Source organism: Coregonus lavaretus (genome assembly GCF_964263955.1).
Source record: "Coregonus lavaretus genome assembly, chromosome: 6".
NCBI lineage: Eukaryota > Metazoa > Chordata > Actinopteri > Salmoniformes > Salmonidae > Coregonus > Coregonus lavaretus.
Window position 1 is genome coordinate 61163683 of NC_139993.1, and position 11400 is coordinate 61175082.

General features: G+C 40.8%; 1 protein-coding gene across 1 annotated transcript; it reads left to right on the forward strand.

The window, feature by feature from the left end:
- Positions 1 to 1005: 1005 nt before the first annotated feature.
- LOC311131098 (uncharacterized protein) lies at positions 1006 to 5923 on the forward strand (the record flags this gene model as incomplete). The annotated part of the gene is made up of 5 exons (XM_084163911.1): positions 1006 to 1023; positions 3669 to 3788; positions 4508 to 4604; positions 5234 to 5412; positions 5532 to 5923. The coding sequence occupies 4 exons, from the start codon at positions 1006 to 1008 to the stop codon at positions 5338 to 5340; spliced, it is 342 nt and encodes a 113-aa protein (XP_084020037.1). The 3' UTR covers positions 5341 to 5412; positions 5532 to 5923.
- Positions 5924 to 11400: the final 5477 nt, after the last annotated feature.

Sequence of the window (11400 nt, forward strand, 5' to 3'; positions counted from 1 at the left end):
GAAGTGATCTTTATTCACTCTGGCCAACATTGTTGTTGTATAATGTGACGTAACGTTAGCTTGTTGGTTCCCGGGAGCGTGTAGGCCTTTTAGCTAGCTGTTTAAAAATCTACTCGCAATCAATAATGTCAATCGTGTAAATACATGGAAATACTTGTTAGCTAATTATTTATTTATTTCAGACTCATGACTTAAGTGGCGGGCTGTGAGTGACATACTGTGAAACTCGATCTCCCATGATTCCGTAGTACTGGAACTGACCATATAATCAATCAACTTAATTATGTTGTATTCCGGAACCAACCGTAAGAAAAAACTATTACTCTGCATATATTATTCTGCATATATTACTCTGCATATATTACTCTGCATATATTACTCTGCACAGTCATTCTGTGTTTTACCTGACATATATTACTCTGTATCTATTATTCTGCATATAATGTATAACAATAGAAGAAACAATAGTATTTTTCATGTTAATTAGATCTGTGATAGTGTAGCTAGTTTATTTATTGGCCTGTATGTGTCCAATAGAAAAAAGACTGGTATGTCCTTTCTGCACAACCATTAAAATGATCAGTGAGAAAAAATGAGAAAATCCTTTGAGCCTTAGTAGTTGTCTCAGTGAAACATTGTTGACAGTATATTGAGATGTTATTCACAGTACACTCAGAGTGCTTTGGGGCACCATTTGTGCCTGTAGGGGAACTCTCTAAAATAAAGGATCCAGATCAATCAGCGTCCGTGGCAACATCAGTGGACTAGACTAGGAAAGTTTAATGTCCAAGTCTACAGGGGCAACAGGGATGTGACCAAATATAGGTCACCTCTATTTGACCTAGTTATTTTCAAGTACAGTCAGTATAGTCAATTCCATCATCAATTGAGTAAATTTGTGAATTTAGTAAAGGGTGTTTTAAATTACAGAAAACCACAAAGCAAGCAATTGCATTTATTTTTATTTTTTATTCTGTTCATAAATGGGCAGAAAGAATTCCTCAGATGGAAGCCATGCTGCTGGTAAGTAGGCTGCTATGCCAGAGTTACATACATTATTACTTTTTTTTAATTAGTTCATTATGGCATTATATTATAGTCGAGCAGTTGAATAGTTTTATATCCAGAGCTGCTGTCACGACAAGTACCTGTCCAAGGCTGGTAAGTGTTTTATGATAACCTAACTAATGCTGAAGAAGGTTTAGGATTGCAACATAATTCCCTTAATAATGTTTAACTATTAAGTGGTCCTTATATTTGAGCTCCAGCACACTTCAATTAATAAGATAAACCTCATTGCCCCTCTCCTGGACTGTCACCTTGCCACGGTGGAGAGGCTTGCGTACGCCAATGACCCTGAGCGCTAAGCCGGAGTGCTTTATACTCCCGGCAGGTGCAACCAAGCCGGCCAGATTAAAGGGTAGGAGGCAGACAAAGCAGTCCATGGTCCTCCATGTTGGGGGTTGGGCGTGAGGCTAACTAGCCCACCCTGGAAAAAACTGAAACATTGACGAATAGAAACCAAATAAATTGCCCCAAAGCAGGACATTTTCTTGGACACGTTACTGCTGAAGGGAGAAGCTGACATTGAAGGACATTTACTTTTTGGGCTTAACTGATGATGCTATGATGATATTATGTTATGCTATGTTAATGATTTTATTGGTGTTGTTTTTTAAAAATCTTACACATGACTGTAATTGCAGTCTTTATGTTGATTGGATAGGCACACAGTAGTAATTTATTAGAATAGCTGACTGAAATATGTTTTTCCAACAGAACGGACAGACATTATCACACTACTGGCAATAGGCTGGAATAAGAGGAAGTTCGCCAACCTGGATTTCATAAAACCTGCTTGTATCTGCTTTCTCATTCTTGTTTATTTATTTCTACATGCCTGATCTTCTGTCTGTAATCCTCAGCTTTTTATTATTTTTACTAGTCATCTTGATGTAGGAAATCATCAAGATGACTGTACATGAAAGTAAAATATTTTAGTGTGATTCACTTGAAAAATGTGAACCTTCACCTACAGTTGAAGACGGAAGTTTACATACACTTAGGTTGGAGTCATTAAAACTAGTTTTTAAACCACTCTTGTTAACAAACTATAGTTTTGGCAAGTCGGTTAGGACATCTACTTTGTGCATGACACAAGTAATTTTTCCAACAATTGTTTACAGACAGATTATTTCACTAATAATTCACTGTATCACAATTCCAGTGGGTCAGAAATTTACATACACTAAGTTGACGGTGCCTTTAAACAGCTTGGAAAATTCCAGAAAATGATGTCATGGCTTTAGAAGCTTCCGATAGGCTAATTGACATCATTTCAGTCAATTGGAGGTGTACCTGTGGATGTATTTCAAGGCCTACCTTCAAACTCAGTGCCTCTTTGCTTGACATCATGGGAAAATCAGCCAAGACCTCAGAAGAAATATTGTAGACCTCCACAAGTCTGGTTCATTCTTGGGAGCAATTTCCAAATGCCTGAAGGTACCACGTTCATCTGTTCAAACAATAGTACGCAAGTATAAACACCATGGGACCACGCAGCCGTCATACCGCTCAGGAAGGAGACGCGTTCTGTCTCCTAGAGATGAACGTACTTTGGTGCGAAAAGTGCAAATCAATCCCAGAACAACAGCAAAGGACCTTGTGAAGATGCTGGAGGAAACAGGTACAAAAGGTTCTACAGTAAAACGAGTCCTATATCGACATAACCTGAAAGGCCGCTCAGCAAGGAAGAAGCCACTGCTCCAAAACCGCCATAAAAAAGCCAGACTACGGTTTGCAACAGCACATGGGGACAAAGATCGTACTTTTTGGAGAAATGTCCTCTGGTCTGATGAAACAAAAATAGAACTGTTTGGCCATAATGACCATCGTTATGTTTGGAGGAAAAAGGGGGTGGCTTGCAAGCCGAAGAACAACCTTCCCAACCGTGAAGCACGGAGGTGGCAGCATCATGCTGTGGGGGTGATTTGCTGCAGGAGGGACTGGTGCACTTCACAAAATAGATGGCATCATTAGGAAGGAAAATTATGTGGATATATTGAAGTAACATTTCAAGACATCAGTCAGGAAGTTAAAGCTTGGTCACAAATGGGTCTTGCAAATGGACAATGACCCCAAGCATACTTCCAAAGTTGTGGCAAAATGACTTAAGGACAACAAAGTCAAGGTATTGGAGTGGCCATCACAAAGCCCTGACCTCAATCCTATAGAAAATTTGTGGGCAGAACTGAAAAAGCGTGTGCGGGCAAGGAGGCCTACAAACCTGACTCAGTTACACCAGCTCTGTCAGGAGGAATGGGTCAGAATTTACCCAACTTATTGTGGAAGGCTACCTGAAACGTTTGACCCAAGTTAAACAATTGAAAGGCAATGCTACCAAATACTAATTGAGTGTATGTAAACCTCTGACCCAATCGGAATGTGATGAAATAAATAAAAGCTTAAATAAATAATTCTCTCTACTATTATTCTGACATTTTCTTAAAATAAAGTGGTGATCCTAACTGACCTAAGACAGGGAATATTTACTAGGATTAAATGTCGGGAATTGTGAAAAACTGAGTTTAAATGTATTTGGCTAAGGTGTATGTAAACTTCCAACTTCAACTGTGTGTTATTCCTTAATTGAATTTAATGTTTTTCAGAATGTCAAAAGACTGAAGGAGGAGACCAGCGTCCTTGAAGAAAAGTGGGCAGAGCTGGACATCAACGACACTGTGCTTCAGGAGTGGGTTGCTGAGATGTATGGGATCAGTGGCCTTAAGGTATGTTAGATCTGAACAAATAGAGCAAAACCTCAAACGGACAACCAGAAAATGCTCAAACCAACTTTATTCAACTCACAGGCATATATTTATACCTTCTGACTAACCGGAGTTACCGCCTTGCATGTCTAAGATAAACAATAATTTTCTGTTGTTAGGCAGAAACACAGTATGTTCCTCTCACTGGTAGTGTCATGGCCTGCCTAAATCTAGGACCCTCATGGGCGTGGAAGTGTGTGTGTATGGGATCGGACTGTAGTCAGATGGTCTTCGGGGTGGGCCACTATGGCCCCTTTCCCAGCACTGACTTCTCTTTTCAACTGTTGACTGGTCTCGAGTTGAGTTCCACATCCCTCATTGTCCTAGTTAAACAGGAACTGGCCTGCCTTATCAGGATCTGAAACTAGACTGCTAACGTTTGCATCCTTTGTTAGAAATATTAATATTCAGCAACAACATGTTTGATCAGAATATACACTTTTTACACTTCCCCTTGTCTCACTCAGTAACTTTCCATGCACACAGTTCCTATTCATCCTTAATTGACCCCTAACATATACATTTCTTATACATGTAAAGTAAACAATACGTTCTAATATGATGACAGGAATAAGTATATTTCAAGCCAGAATCCAACAGGTAGAAAAGTGAATGTTTCTCTGTCTCTCAACTTCATAATTGCATTGAGTCATGTTTGTAACTTGCCCTATGTTTGACAGCCATATTTCAGGACAGTCAGACGGGGCATCTCCAGAAGAAGACTGACGGGCTTCACCTGTGTGAAACAGAGGAAACACTACCTCTACCGTTTGACAGGTAAGGCCCACCAACAATACGACCTCAAACACATTATTAATCAAGCAGTAAAACTGATTTGTGAAAGAAAATGCATTAGTCATACACACATCAGACCATGTTTATGATCAAATGTAGGCGTGGCCTATGTTATTAATTGATCTAATGCAAAACATTTCATTAAACTGAGAAATTACGTGACCATAAACAACAGACTACCTTGTGAGCCACAACTCTGCATGCCTTGTGTAATGTTATAACGGCATGACAACAAATGCTTTAGAAATTAGTTGATTGCTTTGTACTCTCTTTGTCTGTGCCTCTATAGTAGCTCTGTAACTTATGGTCATGTAATATATCTGAATATATTCAAGAGGAGGCATCAGATTCTGAGAAAAATAGTTGAGGACCATGCAACCTTGACAGCCGCCATTGTTGAACTTCATGAGCAGCAGGCAGAGTTTAGGCGCCCCACAGTGGATGAGCTACTCAGTACTGACAACTGTGTGTGGCCTTGGGAGAGACTTGGCACCAGTAAGTATATGATTGCAGAAGGTACAGTATCTATTGTGATTACTTTTTTTACCTTCAGCGTAGGCTGCAATCATTGCAGTTGTTCTGTTATATACCTCTGCGTTTACATCTCACAGGCAACGGCCATTTTGCCATCTTGGACAAACTGATGTTGGTGAACAGACTGCAGGAGGAAGAGAGGATACTGGGGCAGGAGATGAAGAGGCACTGGGGCAGGAGATGAAGAGGCACTGGGGGAGCCTACAAAGAGCAGCGGGAACTCTGGAGGAACTGTCCCGACAGCTGCAAGATCAGAGTTAGTTGAGGTTTATACTATTTTTGGACTTAACGTTTAGTCTTGCTTTACAAATATCCTCCACACTATTTTGTGTAGTGGAATTGTAAATAATTTACTGCTTTACATGTGACTTTTAGGCAATGCAGTGGAGTTGTCAAAGGGAGGGAGGATTGGCCTTATCTGACTACTGAAGAGAAGATTGGGTGAACCGACACAAGACCAAGACAACACCAGGAACGCCTACCACAAGCTGATTCTGGGAGAAGGGGCTATTTTTGATGACTCTGATGTAGACGAGAACTCAGATGAAGATAGATGTCCTATTGCTGAGAGCTCAGATGACGAATGCTATTCTTTATGAAATCATACACCACCCCTGCCTCTTTCTCTCGGTCTCGCTCTCTCCCGCAGAAGAGGGAGAAGGCCGCCACCACCTCCCTCGGGAGCAGCCTGGTCTCCCGACGTTGACCCCTGACCCTACGCCTTCTGAACCCATCCAGGGAAATGTAATTTGCCTGATGACATGCTAGTGGAGAAGGAATGTCTAATTTCAACGCATTTGTTGCCATGTTTCCTCTCCTCACCTCCGTTTCCTCCGGTCCTAGACTATGGCGACGTCATCACAGCTCAGACTGTTGGCTGAGGACCTCTTTACTGAGGACTGTGGCTGTTCTAAATGTTATTTTATTATTATATATTTTGGGGTATTTTCTATGCTGCTGGGATTGTGATTTTTGTGTAATTTGGAGTTGCAAAAGAGTCCTTGGTCTCAATGGGACTGCTAAAATAAATAAAGTAAAGGTCTTAATAAATAAATGCATTAAGCACTAACAGCTCTGTGTGTGTTTCAATCGATTACATAGTATGAATGAATTATGTTGATGTAATAAAAAGTGTTGGTTCAGCATTCTGTAAGACATTGCTGCCCCTTGCAACATAAGTACATCACCTTTCTAAAATGTCACTTGCCAAATCTAACAATAGCCTATCACTTCTTTCTATGTTATATTGAGTGGAACGTACTGTTGCCCAACCCATATATTTCAGCAGTGCATGGTACCCTACCCCATAATTTCAAATGATAGGACATAGGGTCTCTCTCCATGTGTCCTATTGAAGCTTACTGGCTGATGAAGGACAATAAGGTATGCCTACTTACAGCAGCATATGATTTGATAGTTGTTTTACCAAAATACATTAATGTCAATTAATATACTCATGGTATAAAAAAAGAAGAGAATTTTACAGTATACAGTTCACCAACTATAGCCTAAGATAGGCACCTGGCACAATTCTGATTGACATAGGTTATGAGCAGTGGATTGGTCTGAACTTCTTTAGTAGGCCAAGTGATATTTTTGTGAGTAATGAGAAAACAATCATCAAAAGTGATGGGAATGGCACTGCAACGCAGTGCTAGAGGCGTCACTACAGACCCGGGTTCGATCCCGGGCTGTATCACAACCGGCCGTGATCGGGAGTCCCATAGGGCGGTGCACAATTGGCCCAGCGTTGTCCGGGTTAGGGGAGGGTTTGGCCGGGGGGTGGCTTTACTTGGCTCATCACGCTCTAGCCACTCCTTGTGGCGGGCCGGGGCACCTGCAGGCTGACCTCGGTCGTCAGTTGAACAATGTTTCCTCCGACACATTGGTGCGGCTGGCTTCCGGGTTAAGCGGGTGGGTGTTATGATGCGCGGTTTGGCGGGTCATGTTTCGGAGGACGCATGACTCGACCTTCGCCTCCCGAGCCTGTTGGGCAGTTGCAGCGATGAGACAAGATCGAAATTGGGGAGAAAAAGGGGGTAAAATACACCAACAACAACATAAATAACAAATAAGAAGTGTCAGATATTAATTTATAACCCAACCCTGATCTGTACTTCTCCACAACTCTGTCCCTGACCTGTTTGGAGAGCTCCTTGGTCTTCATAGTGTCACTTGCTTGGCTACCCCTTGCTTAGTGGTGTTGCAGACTCTGGGGCCTTTCAGAACAGGTGTATATATACTGAGATCATGTGACACTTAGATTGCACACAGGTGGACTTTATTTAACTAATTATGTGACTTCTGAAGGTAATTGGTTGCACCATATCTTATTTAGGGGGCTTCATAGCACAGGGGGTGAATACATATGCATGCACCACTTTTCCGTTATTTATTTATTCACTTCACCAATTTTGACTATTTTGTGTATGTCCATTACATGAAATACAAATAAAAATCCATTTAAATTACAGGTTGTAATGCAACAAAATAGGAAAAACGCCAAGGGGGCTGAATACTTTTGCAAGGCACTGTATGTCCCAATAGATAGTAATAGTTATAGAACTCTGGCATAGCAGCCTACTTACCAGCAGCATGGCTTCCATCTGAGGAATTCTTTCTGCCCATTTATGAACAGAATAAAAAATAAAAATAAATGCAATTGCTTGCTTTGTGGTTTTCTGTAATTTAAAACACCCTTTACTAAATTCACAAATTTACTCAATTGATGATGGAATTGACTATACTGACTGTACTTGAAAATAACTAGGTCAAATAGAGGTGACCTATATTTGGTCACATCCCTGTTGCCCCTGTAGACTTGGACATTAAACTTTCCTAGTCTAGTCCACTGATGTTGCCACGGACGCTGTCCCAGCTCACAAACTTAGGCTACAACAGTCATTCTGTGTTTTACCTGACCGTCAATAAAGACAGTGAGCTGTGGGACAATTAATAATCTACAATGACAGAAAGAAAGAGTTGTATCTGCTCTTAAATGGTTGATCTGGATCCTTTAGTTTAGAGGGTTCCCTTACAGGCACAAATGGTGCCCCAAAGCACTCTGAGTGTACTGTGAATAACATCTCAATATACTGTCAACAATGTTTCACTGAGACAACTACTAAGGCTCAAAGGATTTTCTCATTTTTTCTCACTGATCATTTTAATGGTTGTGCAGACAGAACATACCAGTCTTTTTTCTATTGGACACATACAGGCCAATAAATAAACTAGCTACACTATCACAGATCTAATTAACATGCAAAATACTATTGTTTCTTCTATTGTTATACATTATATGCTGAATAATAGATACAGAGTAATATATGCAGAGTAATAGTTTTTTCTTACGGTTGGTTCCGGAATACAACATAATTAAGTTGATTGATTATATGGTCAGTTCCAGTACTACGGAATCATGGGAGATCGAGTTTCACAGTATGTCACTCACAGCCCGCCACTTAAGTCATGAGTCTGAAATAAATAAATAATTAGCTAAAAAGTATTTCCATGTATTTACACGATTGACATTATTGATTGCGAGTAGATTTTTAAACAGCTAGCTAAAAGGCCTTCACGCTCCCGGGAACCAACAAGCTAACGTTACGTCACATTATACAACAACAATGTTGGCCAGAGTGAATAAAGATCACTTCCAGTATACAAGATGATAAAGCACTTCACATAACTAATTAAAATAAAATAATACTTGTACTTACAGTACATAATTAATGAGAGACTGGGTTGTGCTGCAGCACCATCAGCACCCCTACTTCCTGTGGCTATGGCTAAAGCAGATATTGATTAAGCACAATACAATGTACCTCATATGATTGGCCAATAGAGGGGGCCATGTAGACAATACAAGATCAGTCAGTGTTCTAACATGAAGCCAGTCCTCAAGTCTTCTTTTAGGACTTGTTTGGGGTTTGTAATCTTCAACATTTTCAGAGATATAACATGGCTACATGCATAAAAGATTAATCTGGTATTTTAAAATATTTTAGGAGTTATTTATTCTCAATCACACTGGCACATTGATGACCATACACAGGAAGTAAAACTGTTACAGCCCCCTGTTGGTCGTCTGGAAAACCTGTTGTATAGAACATTTAGCAGAATATCTCATGATTTGGTACTCAGGACCTTAACATTTGTAATCTTTATTTACTGTAGATAAACATCGTCATCTTGTTACAGGTTTTTGTTTTTTCCATTTATGTTTTGAGGTTGGACTTTAGCCCGTATATCATGTTTGCGCGTAGGGTGCACCGATTGGTGTCACCTCGTTAGTCATTATGTGTTGGCCAAGTGCTCCAATTGTTTTGAGATGTGGAGGGTCCATCACCTTTAGTTGGCGCTCCCTATTTGATTTCTGGAAAAACATTCCTTTGTCTGATCTTCCCTGTTTTTATTTTGCTAAACGTTTTGGTTTGCTTCCTGTCTTTAAGTTTGGTGTGTTTTTTTCTTTTTCTTTGCCTCTTCTTGGGCAAATTTAGTGGGTGCTCATGGTGGGCGTCTTTTAGGTCCCAGTTGTTGTTGCTAGTCAACTTTCAGTGGACACCCCCATGAGTGTCTTTCAGAACCCCTCCTAAAACCCCTCCTGTTTCATTTTGGTTGTTGTCAGTGACTCTTTGTTAGTTCCCCCTTCTGTTTGAGCGACATTATTTGGTTTTCTTGCTGGGGAACGTAACAATCTTGATATCATCAAAAACCTTTTATGTTACTGTATGCAAGGAACAAGTTCAGAACATTTAAAGGTGCTTTTCACAGACCCAAATTAAGCCTAGACCTGGACTAAGAATCACTTAAAATAGATATTTCCCATTGACCCTGGTATTTAGTTCAGGAGTAGGTTCAATCTGGGTCAGGCAATCTGGCCGTTAAAGTAAAAATGGACCTAATACATTGACAGAATATTTGGTAACAGTTTACATGAAAATAGTCAATGTAGACCTAATGAACAAAAAGTAGCCTAATACATAAACCCTTTATGCATCAAGTAGCCTAATCAACTATTCAATTGAAATACTTCTGCTTGCTTTGAGGGGGAAATGACCACACAACCACATTGGCCTTTGAGATTGTACTTTATTAATTTGACTATGGAAGGACATCTGGCATTACTGACATTTCCACATGGACTCATGGGACACCCAATAAACCTATTTTCTAGCATGGCTACTAGCAGCACTTCCGCAGCTACTAGCAGCACTTCCTAACAGCACTTCCGCAGCTACTAGCAGCACTTCCGCGGCTACTAGCACCACTTCCGCTGCTACTAGCAGCACTTCCGTGGCTACTAGCAGCACTTCCGCGGCTACTAGCAGCACTTCCGCGGCTACTAGCACCACTTCCTCGGCTACGTAGGTAAGTAACAAAATGCTCGTAGTTGTTTCCAAGGAGGTTATAGGGAATTGTGTGGCCTCATATTTTGTCCACTTCCTTCATAATGACGTCGATGTTCCTTGGTGTGTACATGTCATCGAGGTAGTTGTTGATTTTGTAAACATGCCCTGCTGCCACATCCTCTAACTTCTCTATGGTAACGTGCCTTTAGAGGAACTGCTGTGTGAGCTACTGCTGGAGAAGCTACTGCTGGAGAAGCTACTGCTGGAGAAGCTGCCTGCGGTTGAAGGCCCATCTACAAAACAGAAGGAAAGAAAAAGGAGTGTGTTTTGATGATGAGAGAGAAAGATAGAGAGAGAGAGCGAGAGAGAGAGAGAGAGAGAGAGAGAGAGAGAGAGAGAGAGAGAAAGAGAGAGAGAGAGAGAGAGAGAGAGAGAGAGAGAGAGAGAGAGAGAGAGCACAGCAAATGCTGAAGCTGATTGAATAAGTTCAAAAAGTTCTGACTCGAACGGCCATGTTCAGAAGTCAGTTCTGTCATTTGGATCTATTTAAAATAAAATTAAAAAGTAATTTAAAAAAAAATACCTCAGTAAAAGGCACATGACAGCCCGCTTGGCGTTTGCCAAAAGGCACCTAAAGACTTTCAGACTTTGAGAAACAAGATTCTCTGGTCTGATGAAACCAAGATTTAACTCTTTGGCCTGAATGCCAAGCGTCACGTCTGGAGGAAACCTGGCACCATCCCTACGGTGAAGCATGGTGGTGGCAGCATCATTCTGTGGGGATGTTTTTCAGTGGTAGTGACTGGGAGACTAGTCAGGATTGAGGAAAAGATTAATGGAGCAAAGTACAGAGAGATCCTTGAAGAAAACCTGCTCCAGAGCGTTCAGGA